The following is a 20,230-nucleotide window of genomic DNA, read 5'->3' as shown; positions in this document are numbered from 1 at the left end:
ATCTACATGGATCAAACAAGACATTGTAATTTTGAGACTCTTTCTTGGACTATCATATGCATTTGTTCCTTGTATTAGATTAGTAAATTCTGTCTAACAGACTGAAGGACAGTTCCAGTTACAAGACTAATGCAAACTTTTTTTTATATTTAAAGATTAATGTCTCCTATTTAAATAATGAATAATAATTAAATTTGAATAATGAATAATTAAATTTGAATAATCATCTCTAGAAAGCACAAATGTCATTAAAAAAAAGACAAAAAGTCAAGCAAGTATTTGGTCCTGGCTAAGTTCAGTGAAGGATTCCTGTCACTGAGTTACATTTTGTATTTTCCCTATACTTTATCTAGAGGGTTTTCATATTTACCTGAGTATAAGGAGAGATGAAGGAAGTGATGCACACCAAACCAGCATCTGCAAAAAGTTTAGCAACCTCTGCAATACGACGGACATTTTCTTCTCTATCTTCTGGTGTGAAACCCAGATTCTTATTAAGGCCTTGGCGAATATTATCACCATCCAATGTGTAGCACGGAATGCCATGGCATACTAAATACTCTTCTACTGCCATGCTCACTGTAGTCTTCCCAGCACCAGACAGACCTAGAATATTCAATAATATAACTACATAAGAACAGAAACAAGTTAGAGCAAACTATATTACATTTACCACTGCTAGTGTGAAAAACCCAAAGTGACAGGCATCAGCAGCAATGCCTTTCAGAGTTGCTTACCTGTAATACCCACCAAGTGCCTTTTACACAGACAATAGATATAGGGACAGTAAGGCACAAAGCTAAGTGTGACATAAGAAGCAGAGAACACTGTGGCCTCGAGAGTTGCTGCCACTTACAGAGGTTGTGCACATTCTCCAGTGCTGCTGCTGGGCAGTTGATACTAGCTGAATAAGCTAAACTTGGAAACCAAACTCAGTTAAGATGTTACGTTTATATCAGAACAAGAAGATCTCACTCTGAAGTGAATTCCAGTCAACATAAGAAATGGGACGAGACTACACTGTTCTTACTCCTTGCAGAATAACAGCACTGAATTAGACACCACAGACACAATAAAACTTGCCTACTCAAAACTCACACAGAGCATTCATGTTCTACTAACTGGAACGTGTTAGCAACAAGCAAAGACAATTTTCATACTAAACTTTAGCCCAGTTCAGTATCTTAGGCAACAAACCTTTAAACAATTCAGAAGTCTTTCTAGTACTTGAAAGTTCACTGTTTGCTTTAAGTTGCAAATGTGTTTAAATAATTTTCCAGACTAGATTTCAGGAATTTATTTGGAGCACATGCTTCTGCTTATACTGAGCAATCAGCTGCTAAATGGAACACAAACACAAATCTTCATAAGATAAACAAATCCTTTGAGTAAGTAAAATTGTAAAAAAATAAGGGTAATGGCAGTCTAAATAAACTTGCACACTAGTGAGTGAAGAAAAATGTTTTGATCTGTATTAGCAGCGGTTAAGATTCATTCTAGACAAAGCAGACAAGAAAAAATAAAATAAAACTCCATCAGTTTGGTATTACTTCTAAGACCTTTGCAACTCTATTACTTCAACACCTCTGGTGCCCCTTAGCCAACTCAAGTTTGCTCATCTTCTTCCCTCCCCTACTCCCCACTTTTTTTCCATTTTTTGTGCATGGGAGGAGGCTGTGTTAAGTTCACCGATTTAGTTTTAGGTTGAATCAGCTCAAGGCTGGGTTGGGCAAGCACTACAGCTTGTGCAAGGCGAGAAAGGAAAACAAGGCTGGAAACAGAACAGTCTTCTTTTGGCAGCAATTACACACACCCCCTTCCTAGAAAGTATTCATGGCAATCCAAATTAGGATTTCAGCAACTTCATAATTTAATTCTCATTGATGCAGTCTTTGATTTGCAGTTTTTGTCCCCACATCTAGCATGCTATTCACCCAAATGCTCTAGCACGTATCACTTGGTCTCCAGTGTCTAATGAAATGCAAAATGTAACGTTATATAATAATGAATTTTAAAACTAGCTTTTGTGCTGACAAGTCTTTAGAATAACTTACACTCTAAAATTGTATATTATGTTACACGTTAAAGTAATGGCTTCCTATTTTTTATACATTCTTTGTTTTTTTACGTTATTTTTCATTTTTACTAGGACCCCCTGACTCAACACCACAAGACATTTACTACAATTTAACTCTCAAATAAACCTGAGTTTAAAAATGAAAAATAAAATTAAAAATTAAAAATGAAAACCTCTGAAATAACTTTCAGTACACTCCCACTCCAGGAACGCTGGTGACATGAGAGAATCTTGAAGGGAGTATACCACTGTTTCAGCTTTTATTCTAAAACCTAGCAGGGTTTTGAAGACTCATTTCGAAGACTCATTGCACAGTTCTAGAATGGGTAGTACTGCTTACTTCAATACCTACAGTCCATTTCATTCCCTAACATCAGTGCTCAAACATCAACAATCCAGCTTCCCTGACACACTCTTCTTAACACCTTACAGCCTTCCTACTTTTCTGTATTCTACCACCAACTTTCTTCCTCCTGACAAAAAAGGAAATTGGGCATTATCCTGGTTTCAGCCAGGATAGAGTTAATTTACTTCTTAGTAGCTGGTGCAGTGCTGTGCTTTGGCTTTAGTCTGAGAACAATGCTGATAGCACACTCATGTTTTAGTTATTGCTAAGTAGTGCTCACCCTAAGTCAAGTACTCCTCAGTCTCTCATGCTCTGCCAGTGAGGAGGGGCGTGAGAAGCTGGAAGAGAGCAGAAACAGGACACCTGACCCAAACGGCCAAAGGGGTATTCCCATACCACAGCACTTCATGCCCAAACTGGGCAGAGTTGACCTGAGAGAGGGCGGTTACTGCTCAGGGACAGGCTGGGCATCAGTCAGCTGGTGGTGAGCGATTGTATTGTGCACCGTTTTTCTTTCCTTTGGTTTTATTCCCTTCTTTCTCCCCTTTTCATTACAATCATTGTTATTGCATTTTACTTTATTTCAATTATTAAACTGTTTTTAACTCATGGATTTTACCTTTGTTCTCCTGACTCTGCTCCTCATCCCATCAAGGTGGGGAGAGTGAACAATTAACTATGTGGTACTTAGTTGCTAGCTGGGATTTAAACAAATGTAATCTTAATGCCTGTCATGTTTTAAAAGAATGATGACTGGAAAATGCTGCTGTGTAGATAAACTGAGAAAACATTTTTATCATGACCTTTTTCAAAAGGATATTAATGAATTACCAGGAGAAACAGAGAGGCAGCCTACCAGATAATTGAAGCATTGAGACATGCTGGAGCTATGTGACAGATATAGCGAGACAAAGTGCTCCATTCTTTTACCAAAGAAATACATGACAGCAAGCTCCTGTATCAATTCTGTTTGGAGTGGCTCTCTGCAATTTGTTATCAACTACTACTTTACCTTTCCCACATGTTCATTAACGCTAGTGGAAACAAATTTTACTTTGTGCAGTAAGTTTCTCTAATATTTTGCGAAGATCTTTTGTATCGCAATACAACAGTGCTCTAAATGGTTTACAAAATAATAAAACAACACATTGCGATATTTATTTTTTTCGTTTCCATTTGAACTGGAAAAAAAAAAGCCTCCAAAGGACATACGTTGAAGCTTCAAGGAACTTTGAAAGACAGAACAAAAAAATCCCCTCAGTTATGAAACAAAGGTGTCTTCTAGAATTTGTTTACCCCTCTTTTTTACAACCAAAACAATTCAGTGAAAAAAAATACAGTGCTGACTTCAAAAATAACTCCCAGTATGCATTGCCTGAACACACCATTGCTGTTCAAGGCATAGGTTTTATGTTGAATCGTTATTTCAACTGAAAAAGACAAGATCATTCTAAAGAGAAAAGACCCTTACAGAAAAGGTTCAGGAACACAGTCTTGGGGAATGGGGGAGACAAGTTAGGTTTCATTTCTTAATAGGGTAAATGGACAGTAAGAAGAGCCAGAATTGGTTAAACCACACAAAATCCCCATGCACTTCAAAACTCAACCATAATTAAGCAATAGACAGTGCCAAAAAAAAAAAAAATGCTCCTAGAGCATTTAACAAGATGCATTCTCAAATTACTATCTGTCCCAGAGCAATTTCTTCCTAGTCTACCTAAAAAATAGTAATAAAATTGCATCAGCATCTCAGATTCTACAAACACTCAACTTTGCAGGAAAAAGAAGGAGCTAAGTAACTTTTCAGAAGAATAACTAAAACAAAAAGATCCTCAGAAATCCGTGACTGTACCTGTTAACCAGACTGTGCATCCACGAAAACCACTTCTTGTTCCCACCACTTGGCCTCTCTTATTTCTGCTGACATGATGAGCTTGGTAGGTAACATTGGTTGCCCTCTGCATTCCCTGTAAAAGAAGCAGCTGATTAGGTCTTTAATGTCTGACAGGGTGAGCTGGCAAACCATACTGAAATTTCTTCACAGGCACAGAGAAAGATTTGAAGACAGATCAATGGAAGTAAAAACAATACCAAATCCATCAGCTGCAGCATAGATCAAAGGACACAAAGGAAATTAGAAAAGCCACCCATAGCAAACCACATCCCTTGTGCTCCTTCAGTGAAACTTGAGATTGCCAGGTTAGGCAATTATTACTTTCAAATACAACTTAAGAAAAATCAACTGTACAAAAAGAGATGAGCTGCTAGGCGCTACTTCTGTTCAAGTCATTTAAAGGTAAGATCAAATGGACTCTTCCTCTCTGAGCTAAAGGTTTCCGTCATAAAACAGCGAAACATTGGCTCATTTTTAACTCTTAAGAGGCCTTTTCATTGCAAACTACGCATGTCTGGTTCAACTTTCAGTTCAGCAGGCACACCTCCAAACCACTCTGCCTTTACCTGTATCTTCAGTCTCCAGAACTAAGCCAGTTACATATTCTGAGTGCTTAAATAAAGTACTATTTCTAAGTGATTTACTAAAGAATTTACTTTTAAAGATGGGATTTTTGTAATATAATCTTAATTACAACAAAGCTGGTTAAAGATATTCTTAAAACAATTTATTCCTCATAATAAGCTTCTGTATGAGTATCTTAAGAAAAATTACACTGCTGTCAAACACATTTCACAGTTTAAGGTAAGGGAACCCACCACAGAAAGATCAGCCTCAGCATTCCCTTAAGCTTTAACAGCATCAGGTAACATGAACTTTGTTCATAAAAGATCAGGACCTTAGACAACCAAAGCATGAACAATCAAACAGAAAGAGAATGCTAAAAAATAAAATAAAAAAAAATAAAAAAGAGAGGTGGGGTGGAATTAATGGTGTATGTAATGCTGCTTTGACTTCTCTTGCTTACAAACATATTCTAAGATATTCACACTGTCTTCTCTTTCATCATTTTATCAGCACTAGCTGGAAAGAAAAGCACATATAACATCTAATAAAAACAAAAGAAGGGAGGATATTCAGAGGATTACAGAGTACTAGCAGAGAGCTGTTCATAGTTTTTGAGGGAAATACCACAGAGTAGTGTTAACAGAAAAATTGTATCTACTTGTGGCTTCAAGAGCTGCTGCTACAGCATTCTTCTGCAGAAAAACACTTTAAAGTTTATCTAAAACCTAAGTGGAAGTTATGAATTTGCGTGATTGTACATCCCCACCTCTATACACAGCTGGGCTCATAGTTAACACAGAAACAAGGTAAAAACAGATGTTCAAGTTTTTAGACACGACTCCGTAATTCAGTGGTGACAGTCCAGCATCTAAAATTAGATGAAGACTGAATACCAACCCATAAGAAACCACCATCTGCAAAGATTTTATAACCATACAAAAATGAAGTTGTATTTGCTGATCATGCTACCTTCAAATAATTTATCTCCAAAACCAAATCTGTTTTGTACATGAAATTACTACAATACAGATAACTAAAACCAGAAGTCAAAAAGTAAAAAAAAAAAAAAAGAAAAATTCTTTCTTCCTCTAGTAGAAAGAAATATGCACTACATAAAATTGGAGATATCAGCAAGCAAATGGACAGACTGTGGAATTAAAAAACAACAAAAAGAATTTAAGTACTTGGCCTTCAATTAAAAGAAAGATATACTGTTCATATACTGTACATAGCAATTCAAACTAATACATTAATAGCAACATTCTTTCTCAATAATTCCAGTTGTACTGTATTTTACTAGGCACTAGAAAAACACAAGGCAGTCTCAAAGCACAGCCACTGTCTCTTTCACACTAAAATGTAAAAATACACATACTTTGCTGTTGACTCCTAGTGATCAGTATGCTATCACACTCAAACACTTTGGAGGTCAAAGGCCTCATCCAAGGAGACTTCTTCCAGACTGTATTCAGTAAGCTGCATCAGTTTTCTTTGTTCTCCAGAACTAGCAAAGCAGCAACGCAACTGATCAGGGTATTGCACTAAGCTTACAAAACACATGAAAGCAGGCAAGAGGGATTCTTAAAATGATGAAAAAAAGACAACTTTAAAAAAGAAGAAACAAAAAAGTATCAAGCAACAAATGAGCATTGATGACACAGCAACAGGAAGGCCAACAGACTGCAGGAATACAAGGCACACAAGTGCAACAGAGCAGGCAGCAAGCTCAGGGGTGGGACAATAATCCTTCAGAAGCAGGCATCCAAGACTAAAGGTTAAAGTGCTCAAACTGTGTGCATCCTTTCAAAACCACACCTATCCCCAGCAGCCCCACCTTCTGTTTATGTATGTATGCACACAAGACAGCTCAGTACTACTCCTGGACAAAGTAGCAAAATCTTCCTTACCTTCCAACAGAGAACAGGTTTTTATAGAAGTGCTTTGAAGAGTTAATAATTTAGCAAGTCATTCTCTCTTGCTGAAAAAAAAACTGACAACCTAGTAATGTTTCCTAATCCTGTTCACTTTCCTACTAGATGATTCACTAGCACCACTGAGCAACAAAAGCCAAAAGCTGCATCCTCAAAATCGTATGTTTTTAATTACTATCCCGGACATATACATTTACTACAAATATTGATGTGGTACAGAAAAATACTCAGGAGCAGAATCAGTGGCTTACATTGGTTGCTCTCTTAAATTATTTAGCCAGTCTTCAAATTCCTGTATGCAAAATTTTATGACTATCAACTGATGAAATTAAATGGCCATCCAAAATAATAGCAGAAATGAAGAACAGTCATTTCTTTTTACACTGTGTCAAAGCATTGCTAGCCTTGGAGATCCATATTATCAATGTTAAAAGAAATGAAACAGAGAAAATGAGTAACAGGAAAACTCAATATGATGAAGTACTGTTTAAAAGAGCTATTTTAAACTTCTTAGCCTAATTTCATTCACTATAATAGTCTACTGAAACAACACACTAAATTTCTGAAAAGGGGCTAATGAAAAAAAAGGGCATTAATCTCAAAGGTCTTTTTATCTGCCTTTTTTTACAACCACTGGAAATTTCCTCTCTAACTTGGCTACAAAAATATTTCTTGCACCCCATGTTACATATTAAGTGCTTCTGCGCTACTTATACAAACACTGCATTTTAATGTTTTCCCTCCTGCATGTTAAAAAATGCTCTGGTCCACTGTGTTTCTCTATAACAGTAACGTCAGCTGGGAATTCTGACATATCTTTCCTTTCTTCTCCCCCATTATGCCAGTTTGTGTCTCACATGAAATCTGAAGTGCTGCAATATAACAATAATATCTTTGTACTGAAGATAAAAAAATTGGAGTAATAAGCCTTTCACTTTAGATGTGCACTGAAAAGGTGTAATAACACAGCAAGAAAGGATGACTTCACAGCTTACTTTTTTTTTGTCATAAAGGTAGCTTTTCACTTCGCAGGTAGTTGACCAGGAAAATGAGTACAGACATCTAAGAACTATGGAAACAGAAGAAAGAAAGAAGATGTGGACCAAAAGGAAATATAACTCTGTCAATTTATCTGTATAAATATTTGTTAAGGGAGACCTGACCTGCATTTATTTTCTTATCTTATTCTTGATGTTTTGCCCAGTTGCAACTATTTATTTTTTTTTGCCAAAGCCAAATCTGACTATCAGTAACAAACACCTTTGAGGTAAGAACTCCAATCAGACATCCAGATAAAGGAGAGCAAACCCAAGTTGCAACACCAAGATCAAAAGGCAGCAGAAAAGATTATTGCTCGTTTCATAATTAACAGCCAGATCATTACACTGGCATAAACTGAACTTATTCTTCACTACTTCAGAGCAACAATGAAACATTGTGCTTCTACAGTCACTTGACATCAAATTTTAACTTTTCACAAAGCAAGACCCCTGGGGTAGGAAGTAATGCTTTCAGTGGCAAGCAGAGACTCCCCATGCCACAGCACTTCCTTGAGGCAGCTTTGACATTGGAAGCATCAGGAAAGGACTGTGTAAAGCGCAGGCACTGTTTCTATACAAACCATATATACCCAAGAAACTGTGAGTAAATCTATAGTCTTCTGCTGTAAGATGACAGCACCGATTCCCCAAGCGAACAACACCCATAAGCTAACAGTAGCAACAGATCCAGCATCACCTCTGAAATGCGGTCTTATCTTTAATGCCTTTCCCATTTCCCAAACACCTCAGATGCATTTCTAAGCCATTTGCTAACTTGCTCACTATGTGCCTCTTATAAGATAGGCTATCTCAATAACACATTTTTATGACATTTATTCTTCAGCAACGACAACTCAACCAAGTGATAGGTTTCTTTTTCCAACCAAACTGCTCTCCTCAGTAGCGAAACAGCAACTCCAGCAGACTGAACATTACCCATTTCCTTTGTCTACAAACACAAGCAAGGAGAACTGACATAATTCCAATACAAAAATTCAGATGCTAAAACAATGGCATTTCACCCAAAAGTCTACTCCGTACGTAGATAAGCCTTCAGGACCTGTTCACCAAAATACCTGCAAGGAATACCTTCCAATAGCTACTTTCTCAAATTCTGATTTGAAATTCATGCTTTGATTTGGACAACCGTGCTTGGAAAAGGAGGGCAAGCCCAGAAATGGTATCTGAACAATAAGATGTTCTGTAGAGATTAAAAAGCTAACAATTCTCTAATCCATATTCTACCATAGTCTACAGCATTAAATTTCCTCACACTTAGAACAAAAACTCTTACCTTTATCCTCACAACTGCCCTTCAGAACAATTTGCCACAGTGATACTGATTCAACAGGGAATCTAAACACCTTTGTGTGAAGCATCACCCAACTTGACAAATGCATGCTCTCCTACCGCTGTCACAAAGGATTTGTTATAAAGTTGGGATAGTTTCAAAAATCACGGCAGCAGAAAGAAACCAGAATATTGTACAGTACTCGTTGATAACCATACTATAAGGAACATATCTTCACTTGCCACCTGCCACAGTAACAGCATGACCAAAACCAGAGATAGCTTATTCACCAGTGACAGAGTGGAGTCATTAGCTGGCATCAAAAGGCATGAATAAAAACAAAGCCAGAGATGCCTCTGCTGAATACACTCTCTAAAACAAGAACTGGAGCAAGCTCTCTTGAGGAGTTACCTGCAAAATGATGCAACACCTCCATCATGTTAGGAATTAGAGCTACAATAAAGAAAGCATTTCACAAATATCCCTATCAAGCTAGTGTAATTGTGGTATTTGAGGCTAAGTTGTGCGCTGCTCTGTAACTTGGAGGTGTCTGTGCTCAGAGGTGGGCTTGGCAACGGGATTTCCACAGACAGAGGTGTATTTTGGATAGTGTTGGATGCCCAGAGAAAGTCTGGAAGACAAGGCTCTGCCTACTCCCCTAGGGGCTGCCAATTCCAACAGGGTATAATGGTTTGCTTTGACTTTGCTCTCAGCTGAACAGACACAGAGTCAGAAGTGCCAGAACATTTTGTGTGTGGAGCATGTGAATCAGCAGCACTTTTTTTCCCTGGTGAAGCTTACTGGGTTATAAAGAGCAATTCAGCCAAGGTCTGATGAAGAAAAAAGGAGAAGTAGACATCTTCCTCTGCTTGCCACGTAACACAGAGGGGATTGCTAACCTCAACTGAACTCACTGAACAGTTGATGCCACTTAACTTTCTGTTAATTTCAGTTAATGTCAGTCAATGTCAGTTAATACTCCTTGGGTTTTGCCATAACATTTCCTTAGTTTGGTCAAATCCATCTTGTCTTTGTTCCTGACAAATTAAATGATGCTGAATAACTTTTGAATACGCTTTGTTACTGCCACCCAGACATGATCTATTTCACTATCTTTGTAACATCTGATTTTGCCTTTTCCTCACAGAAATCAAAAGAATGTAACTTATCAATTACTCTCCTATGCAAACAAGTTTGAACTTGTACACAATGGAAGAGGCTTGGACAGGCACAACATTTACTGAACTTTTTTAGTACAGTATCAACTTTCCCATTTTCAGACAACCATGAGACTCTTCTTTAACATATTTGTCATTTCAATAACAGTACTGCGGCTTGTACTACTCACAGTAACACTTCAAAGACTGGTTTACACTGTTACTTCTGTATCACATGTTTTCTGCATCTTATCCCTCATCTGTTTCAGCTCTGTTTTATAGTCTCAAAAAAATCATACTACTTTTCACTTGTCTTGCATCATCAAAAGTATCAAATGTTCTCAAAGGCCTGCAGTGTATCTTCTGACTAGCTGTGTTTTGGTCTTCACTGTAAATTGATCTTCGCCCATCTTTATGGCTAAGAATGAGGCTTTAGTTAGATTCTTTTAAACCCTGTCTCGACAGTTTTCCACGTAACACCCACCATACAAAGAACCTCAGTCTTTGGCCAACCCAGGTTTATGAATGGCCACATTGTACATCGCATTCTTAAGTTTTCCTCCCTCCAGCGCGCTAGAAACTGAGGGCTCACGACAGAAGAGGCACGGACGAAACCCCCAGCCCGCCGGTTCCCTCCGGAGGGGCTTCCTGCCCTTCCCCACAAGCTACCCCCTCGTTCCCGAGGACACCGGCACGGGCCGCCGCCGCCGTGCTCCATGGCGACACTCCTCCCAGGGAGCCCGCACGGCCGTTCCGTTAACCGGCTCGGCTCACGCCGCCCGCGCGCTCCCTCCGGCCCGCATCCCTTCCCTCCCCGCCGCAGGCGGGTGGGCGGCAGCCAGCGGGGCAGGAAGCCCCCATCCCGGCTGCCGCCCATTGCCACATCACCACGGCGCTCGACCGCGTCTTCCTTCCCTCCCTTCTCCGCCCCGAACGCCCCGCTCGCCCACCTGCCCACGGGTACACCGCTCCCCGCACACCCGCTCACCCAGTTCGGCATCCTGTTGCTCAGCTTGACTTTCTTGCACTGGCTCTCGGGCAGCTCCATGGCCGCGGGGGGACAGCGACGGAAGGAGGGGAGGAGGAGAGGAGAACGCTCCTTCCCCACCGATGCTAAGTACGGGTGCAGCCGCAGCAGCCGAGGCGCCGTGCCGTGTGCGCGTCCCCGCCCGCGGCTCGGCCAAAGGTGGTGCAGGGCGGAGCTGCGTACCGGCACGGGGAGGGGAGCATAGGAGTATCCACGCGCGTGCGCCGAGCCGTGACGCGCGGCAGGGTGGGCGGTAGCTGCGGCCCGCAGACACTTCCGGGGCTGGTGGCCTGTGGCGCCCGCGGCTGCCCCTGCCGGGTGGTGGGTGCTGACCCGGGGTGCTGCGGGCACCCGTCACCCAGGGCCTCTCAGCTCCTGGGAAGAAGGCCGTGACACCCCTCAGGAACAGTTGGGGAGCGGGACAAAGCGGCTGCCTCATTTTTATGTGACAGGGACAAGCTAAAGAACATCGCCTGAGCAGAGCACCCTCTCCCCTGTCTTTGTGGAGAGACAGGGCTTCGCTGCAAAGCCTTACCTTGAAGGTGATGAAACGCTGAGAAACAGCAGTGTAGTCAGGAGTGACCTGGAAGGCAAGGATTGCTTTAATTAAATCTCCCACCTCACAAGGAGCCCAACAAAGCTAATTCTGTGCTGCGTTCTAGGAAATCTCTTACCGTGAATTTGGAACAAGAAGTTCTTGGATTCTACCTTGTAGACAGGAACTGCTTTAGCAATCAGGTGCTAATCTTAAGGTGGAGATGGTGCTATACTAATAGGAGTTACATTTGCTGTTTAAATATTAGTCCATTTATATCAGTTCCAGAAAGTAATTGCTTTAGCACTTAAGTGCTAATCTTAAGGTGGAAATGGTGCTGCACTAACAACAAGTTGCATTTACTGTAAAAATATGAGCCTGTTTACAGTCTGTCTGTAGATTGTTTGTTCTCTGACAGTTTACACAGGAAATAAAAAGGTCTTCTTTGTGGTTGAATGTTTACTCCTGCTATATCAGAAGTACATTCTTCCAAGGATACTAAGGTGTTGGTTTTAAAGCATATCTTGAAATTCAGATTAAAAGCTTATCGTCCTTACGCAAGGTAGATGACCTCCCTGAAATCAAGAAAAATAATTAGAAACGCTGCCAGGCAATTTGAAGGTCAGATAGAATTTATACAACCATTGCAGTTACTTATTTAGGCTTGACTCGAATGACAAAGTTGTAAAGCATGCAGCCCGGCAAGTAACTGAACCGGCAGTGCCTGGCTGCATTCTGACCATGGCAACCAGTGGCAGAAGCAGGGCCTGGATTTTACTGAGCAGAACCTCTCACACAATGTTCTCCCAAGCATGGAAGGAGACCTAGTATACTGCCCTGCAACAGGGAGCTGAGAGCTTTCCCTGTTCACTATTCAGTTATGCCTAAAGCACACTTGGTTAACTGCACGTTGTGCAACATTGCTTTACGCACCTTGGGTCACTCTAAATGTTATTTGCAATCACAATCCTTTTAAATTCTACTGTTACTTATCCTAACTATGCTGATAGAGATTGCTGCTCGTGCAGCCTCCTTGGAACTTAATCTGGCAAGTCGGGTCAAGGACAATAGAAAGGGCTTCTTCAAATACATAGCGAATAAAACTAACACAAGAAGCATTATAGGCCCACTGCTGAATGAGGTGGGTGCCCTGGAGACAAAGAAGGCAGAGGTGTTGAATGCCTTCTTTGCCTCTGTCTTTACTCCTGCAGACTCTCCCCAGGGGACCCAGATTCCTATAGCCCCGGAAGGAGTCAGGATAAAGGAGGAGTTTGCTTTGGTAGATGAGGATTGGGTTAGGGATCAGTTAAGCAATCTGGACATCTATAAATCGATGGGTCCAGATGGAATACACCCACGGGTGCTGAGGGAGCTGGCAGAGGTCATTGCTGAGCCACTCTCCATCATCTCTGGTAAGTCGTGGGAAACAGGTGAGGTGCCTGAGGATTGGAGGATGGCAAATGTCACGCCGGTCTATAAGAAGGGCAAGAAGGAGGACCCGGGTAATTATAGACCGGTCAGCCTTACCTCCATCCCTGGAAAGGTGATGGAACAACTTATTCTTGACACCATCTCTAGGCATATCAAGGATGAGGGGGTCATTAAGAGCAGCCAACATGGCTTTACCAAGGGGGAGTCATGTTTGACCAACCTTATAGCTGCCTATGAGCAAGTAACTAGGTGGATGGATGATGGTAGAGCGGTAGATGTGGTTTATCTTGATTTCAGTAAGGCATTTGATACCGTCTCCCACAGCATCCTCATAGATAAGCTAAGGAAATGTGGGCTTGATGATCAGGTAGTGAGGTGGATCAAGAACTGGTTGGAAGGAAGAAGGCAGAGAGCTGTGGTCAATGAGGCAGAATCTAGCTGGAGGTCTGTGACTAGTGGAGTCCCTCAGGGGTCGGTGCCGGGACCAGTGCTGTTTAATATTTTCATCAGTGACCTGGATGAGGGAACTGAGTGTACCCTCAGCAAGTTTGCTGATGATACTAAACTGGGAGGAGTGGCTGACACACCAGAGGGCTGTGTTGCCATTCAGCGAGACCTGGACAGGTTGGAGAGTTGGGCGGAGAGGAACTTGATGAAATTCAGCAAGGGCAAGTGTAGAGTCTTGCATCTGGGGAAGAACAACCCCATGTACCAGTACAGGTTGGGGGCTGACCTGCTGGACAGTAGTGAAGGGGAAAGGGACCTGGGGGTCCTGGTGGATAGGATGACCATGAGCCAGCAATGTGCCCTTGTGGCCAAGAAGGCCAATGGCATCCTAGGGTGCATTAGAAAGGGTGTGGTTAGTAGGTCAAGAGAGGTTCTCCTTCCCCTCTACTCTGCCTTGGTGAGGCCGCATCTGGAATATTGTGTCCAGTTTTGGGCCCCACAGTTCAAGAAGGACAGGGAATTGCTTGAAAGAGTCCAGCGCAGAACTACAAAGATGATTAAGGGAATGGAACATCTCTCTTATGAGGAGAGGCTGAGGGAGCTGGGACTCTTTAGCTTGGAGAAGAGACTGAGGGGTGACCTCATCAATGTTTACAAATATGTAAAGGGTGAGTCTCAGGATGATGGAGCTAGTTTTTTTTCAGTGATGTCCAGTGATAGGACAAGGGGCAATGGGTGTAAACTGGAGAATAGGAGGTTCCATGTGAACATCAGGAAAAATGTCTTTACTGTGAGAGTGACAGATCACTGGAACAGGTTGCCCAGGGGGGTTGTGGAGTCTCCTACGTTGGAGATATTCAAGGCCCGCCTGGACAAGTTCCTGTGTGATGTACTCTAGGTTACCCTGCTCTTGCAAGGGGGTTGGACTAGATGATCTTTTGAGGTCCCTTCCAACCCTTGGGATTCTGTGATACTTCACTTGTAATGCACCTTGGGTTCCAGACAAGATATGCTCATCTGCACACAAAATATGCAAATACAGGAAGACCTGTATAACTCCCATATTTGAGAAAGATGGGAATAGAGGAGGTATTTCAGGGAACTCATTCTCTGTCTTTCGCCAAAGCTTTTTTAAATTATTTAATATTTGGACTGATACCTATGTCCAGCAGAACAATCTGGCCTAGGTGCTCAAAGAAGCCACAGATCAGCAGAAATGCTAATAGAAACCTTAGGTGATGAGAATACCATTTGTTTTCTGACTTCTGAATGTTCAACTCAGATTTCTTTTCATGTCCCACAATACTGAGGATTAAAGCTCTCTTCCCAATTATATTGCAATTATTACATCTGCTGAGTTTGCTCTTTAGACATATAAACTCACTCCATGTGCCGTCAGTGTTCAGAATGAAGTGATCTATTTTGGCCAGCAGTGAAAGTTGATGGTTGGTGGCTAGTTCCAGGTAATACACTGATGTTAAGAGAAGCTGAGCAGATGTCCTATAGGCAGCAGGATACCCAGCCATGCTGTGTTGGCTGATGGACTGTCTTTGACAAAGTACAAGAGAGGTAGATTGAGAAAGGTACTGGCTAGCAAAGGTAGACAGCAGGGGGCAGTGGTGATACTAGAACTTCGGCTTAAAATTCCCGCTGAGTTCACGGGATGCTTATTTTGCAAAGTTAAGTAACATATGATTTTAATAGTAGCAAGGGTAGAGCAAAAGCGCATAGTGCGCAATTTTGAAAAAGCTGATCCTCATGCTTCACATTTTGCAATGCACACCTCAGAATGTTCTGAGTGCTGCCATTTCAACTGCTGCAAAAGCTGTGGTTACCACTAGAGGTCAGTCAGTGAATAAGAAATAACGCAGGCTTTCAGTTAGGCGATTCTCTGATTTGGAGTTTGTCTTACTTTGTCATTAACAACAAAAACAGTTAACTTTACAGGAGAGCTAAGTACTAGATATCTGAAGATAATCGACTATCCTTGTAGTCTATAGGCACGCAGTGGCTGTAGGTAGTCCTGGGTGACTGCTGACATTTTCAGGAGTGCTACTTATTTTGGGAACTAGACATACACCTAGAAACCCGAATACTTTGCTGTGTGCTTCTCTTTGTCTTTAGGTTACTAACACCCTTAAAAAATCTGGTCCTAATTCCAGTGTTTAAAACTTCAAAACTATTTATCTATATGACAGATGTCTATTTTCGATATAAATTTGTCTATTTTAAATTTAGGTATTATATAATTTCACCTGGTTTTTGGCAGATACAAGGAAGTACAGTGTATTGTTTATTCAAACATAAGGAGCAAGAATGAGAATCTTTAGACAGAGGGATCTCTAGTGAAGCAAAATGAAAGGATAGTTTTATAGGTGTTTTCTCTATTCCTGTTAAAGTCTTTGTTGAACATTTGAAGAAAACTACCTTTTTTCCTTTCTTTTTCCACATCTCAGGAGTGACATTATGTGGAAAAAAAACCTTGTGGCAAACCTGGTGGGTCTCTGGGATCATGAATGGAACAGAAGAAGGTTATCAGGCAGGAAGATAGGAAGATGCTCACAGAAGAAAACTAGAACAAGGATGAGCAGTTACAGCTTCTCTCGGGTGAGCAAGAGATGAAGAAGAGATATGCAACAGTTCTTACCATAAAGCTAGAGAAGAACCAGCTCTTCTTAGCTATGATCCTAGTAGGAGAGACAAGCTGAGAAAAAAAGTGAATGTGAACTAACAGATTGTTTTCTTAGGGATGAGGACACACAGGTGACTTTCACACTTGTCAACAATCCCAGGACATAATGTCCCTAGGGCTGTTTTTGTCAAATCACAACTGTTGAAAAGGAAAAAGGAAGTTCCTTCCAAGAGCATATGGTTTTCAACTGAAGTAAATATACTGTATATAAAGATTTGCAAAGTAATTTCTAATGTCACTGTGCTATTGAATTCCTTTCTCACCAGCTACAAGTATTTTACCACTTAGTTTGCTACCCACTACATACATCATTTAGCTTCATAATAGTTCTTGTCATTAGAATACAAACAATTTTTCTTTAATGAGGAAAGCTCTTTTTCAGAAATAACTTGAAATACATTTTCTTCTTCAGTCATTTGTTTTGTTGGAAATGGAAAGTGAGCCATTAGAGTGCTTTTCAATAATTTATTGTTCTCAACATGCAGTCCCACCTCCTGAGTACAACACATTTAGGAGAAAAATATCTACCTCATCTTGGAAAAGGTTTTTGGACTGCTAAATAGAGGACTGTATCATAAGCCTGCCCGCCTGTTAGAAATAACTGTAGTAGCCTGACTTACCTGTTTGCCAATGCAACCGTGGCAAATTTTGAAAATCTAACTAGCTAATGTTAAGCCCAGGAATTACTTGTTCTAAAAAAAAATTTGGAAAAGTTATTTTACGTTTTTTCAGCAGTTTCAGCAAATGCACATAATTTCGACCTCTGTTTTTTTTCTAAATGGAACTAGCAAGTTCCAAGATAATTCAGAAATAGAATGTTGCTCATTTTTCTAAGATGGAAAAACATATTCTGTATGAAAGCATTAGAAGTGTTGTATACATGGATACTAAAAGATAAATTGGTGAGTTTTCACAGAATCACTAAACTCTTATGAACGTAGCTTCGTAAGAATCACCTCTGAAAAAGTACATTAAAGGTTTCCAGAAGAGCATGGTCTGCTTGTTCAAAAACAGGACAAAGATCATGACATGCATAGTGGAAGGGGAATGGAGGTATACATTATACCTCCATTATTTTTTGTTTAATATCAGACCTTTTGACGTAAGTTTTGGAGGACTACCCAAAACTACTAAAGCCCTAAAACCATGTAGATGGTAACCATCCTTGAAAAATGGGTACTTTAAATAGGTCTGCAAAATCAGTACTTGACTGTAAAGATTTTTGGCTGATCTTTCTGTATTATTATATATAATTTCCCATTCTGTATTATATGAATAATCATTCTTTTTACTGGAGCTATTTAATTTGAGGAGCTTAATTGCTTTAAATAAAGTTATTCTACCATGGTGGCATTTACTAGTATAGAATTATAAAATGGGTTTTGGTGGAGAACACCCAAGGGCCAAAGCTAGCAGAGACTCAAAACACATTTATACTTCAGTTCATAAGGTGCTTAAATCTAGCAACTCAAGACCAGGGAAAACTCTCCTCTAATCTGAAATATTTATTCAAATGACAGACATTTTCCTAAAGGTTAAAAATCTGTAATTATTTGCCAGATGTGAAGGTCTGAAGCAGCTTTAACTGAAAGACTTTCTTCAAGATATCTCTGAGGAACTTAGAATTCATGTTTTCTTAGAATAACTCTTTCAATCCCCAGTGGGATGCAATACCAACCAGAGTTATAAGCAAAGCTGTCTTGGTGGTACCTCACACCCAGAGTTGGTCACTTCCTGCATCCCCTCTTGTTATTGAAGGTTGTAGCGGCATAAGTTGGTTGATTGGTCCAGTAACTAACAGCTGACTTGATTCCCAAGTATTGATTTCTCACCTCTGTGCCTCAGACAGATGCTCTTCTCAGCCTGACTCTGCTGTGGCTTTGGTCAGAGCAATACAGAGAACAGCCTGTGAAGTGTTTGTATCCAGATCTCTCAGGGACTTAAGTTAGAACAGATGATTAGTGTGCTTAATCAAATCAAAAGGAGCTGAAGGTTTTAGCCCTTTTTAAGAGGCTTTCAGCCCAGTAGCTAACAGGATCAGTCTGTAAATGCTAGAGTAGTAATTTATTTCCTTTTATTCCTTTTGATGTCTGAGAACAATACTCTTCACTATGCTGATAAACACAGCAGCAAAATTGAAATATGAGAAAAGCAACAAGAACAACAACTGCTGGCAGTTTAACTGTTCTTTCCCATGGGTACAGTCAGTTTTGGTCAGACCCATTTACGCAGTCACTTTGACTCCTCTCTGTCTCCTCAAAAGTCTCTCTTATGATAATAAACAATGTAAAAATACGGGGGGAGGGTTTTATAAAGGTCTCCAAAACATAGACCTTTCAAACCTTTTCAACTTTGCAAACTCATTGAAGAGATCTTTTGAGTCGCTACAGGTCCCTAACCATAAAGATCATAAGGGGCACCCCTGGAAAAAGGGCTGGAATTACTGTTGCTTTCTGAAAAAGACTGTGGAATCTCTTAGGCAAACTTTTTAGTGAGCAGACTAGATGGGACTGCATCCAGAATCTGACATTCCATTCAGCAACAGCAGGTAATGCTTCCAAGCTGGTAGCTGTCTGTTCAGCAAAGCTTCAATTTTGAACTGGGGAAAAGAAATCCTGAATAAAAAACAGCCCCAAGAATGATGCCATGGAGGCATTCAGAACAGGACATACTGAGGTGGAGAATGAATAAAAAAGAGCTCCTTTCATCATCCTGTGAAGAACAGAGAGAGAAAATGAGGCAAGGAAACTAGGAGAAAAGCTGTATGTATATGTAAAAATAATATTTTTATATTATTATATTTTAAAAAGGGGGGAGACTTTTTCTGAAACAGCAGCCTGTAAAATCTCTCAGTAGGAATGAATCATTACTTCATGAACACTATAAACGTGTCTTTATCATGAATCTTTGTAATTGTATCTGCCATAAACAGTTCTAATCGTATCAGGTTTCCTTCCCAATGTCATATGGTTCATTTAATGTAGAATCCAATCAGATAAACTGGATGACTGCTAAACATTGTTATGAATATACTGTGTCTATGTGAAACATAGTTGTACTCATGTACCTATTACAAGGATTTGAGTAATCTGATTATGAACTGTGTTTACCTCGGACTCAAAACATTGACTGTAAGCCATATGTCACTACTTTGCCTGCATTTTGAAGCAGAATTCCAAGCGAAGTTGTTATAAGATCATAACATTTTGGCTATTATCTTCTGGACAAGGATATGCTTGTATTGCAACACACTCTTTCTGGTCTGTAGCAGATGAAAAGGATGGAGCATTTAAGCTACAAATCACCTGGTTGCATAAGATGATGACAAAGATAAAGCAGTCTTATGGAAGAGGGGCTGATAACAAAAAATAATAAGAACTAACCTACATGTGCATTTTTACCCTAAGTAGGTAAAGCAAATGCAGGAAGAAGTCCTGTCACATTGAAAGACAGACTTTTAATAATTGGAAAGAAAAAAAATGCATTGCATTTAGAAACTATTCTCTAGTCAATAAATCTGCTATCTTATAAGTAAAGACAGATCATATTTTAGTTCTTTTTCTGTTTACTAAGTCTTTGCCTTCACGTCTATGTGTGCCCAAAGAACTAAAAACAGCCCATACAAATTGAATTCTTCTTGAAAGTGTGCTTAACAATGAGCCTCGAGAGTCAACAGTGGGCACAGAAGTCAGTTTGTTGAACTGTATGTTCAGTTTCAGAAGGGTACATTGAAGTTTGCACCTTACAATACAGACACAAGTGAAGCACCTGGAGTCTCTTCAGACTCCAGAAGCC

The 20,230-nt window shown here is 40.3% G+C and overlaps 1 protein-coding gene across 6 annotated transcripts in view; it reads right to left on the bottom strand.

The window, feature by feature from the left end:
* PAPSS1 (3'-phosphoadenosine 5'-phosphosulfate synthase 1) overlaps positions 1-19,675 on the bottom strand; it is a 53,741-nt gene extending 34,066 nt beyond the window's left edge. The window contains exons 1-3 of one of the 6 annotated variants that reach the window (XM_057404576.1): positions 19,591-19,675; positions 4,276-4,390; positions 371-606 (exon numbers count right to left, since the gene is read on the bottom strand). In XM_057404576.1, coding sequence (XP_057260559.1) covers positions 371-606; positions 4,276-4,390; positions 19,591-19,596 — 357 coding nt within the window. In that variant the 5' untranslated portion in view covers positions 19,597-19,675. Of the gene's footprint in view, positions 1-370; positions 607-4,275; positions 4,391-4,514; positions 4,551-9,436; positions 9,482-10,494; positions 10,514-10,787; positions 11,037-11,291; positions 11,390-19,590 lie in introns of those variants that run through there. The other 5 variants (XM_057404573.1, XM_057404572.1, XM_057404577.1 and 2 more) reach the window with 5 other exon arrangements.
* Positions 19,676-20,230: the final 555 nt, after the last annotated feature.

The sequence above is a fragment of the Pezoporus wallicus genome, unplaced genomic scaffold (genome assembly GCF_028554395.1).
Source record: "Pezoporus wallicus isolate ANWC-B61680 ecotype Strahan unplaced genomic scaffold, APGP_CSIRO_Pwel_v1 contig_1583, whole genome shotgun sequence".
Taxonomy (NCBI): domain Eukaryota; kingdom Metazoa; phylum Chordata; class Aves; order Psittaciformes; family Psittacidae; genus Pezoporus; species Pezoporus wallicus.
Note: the sequence above shows the minus strand (reverse complement) of the source record. Positions and strands in the feature narration are given on the sequence as shown.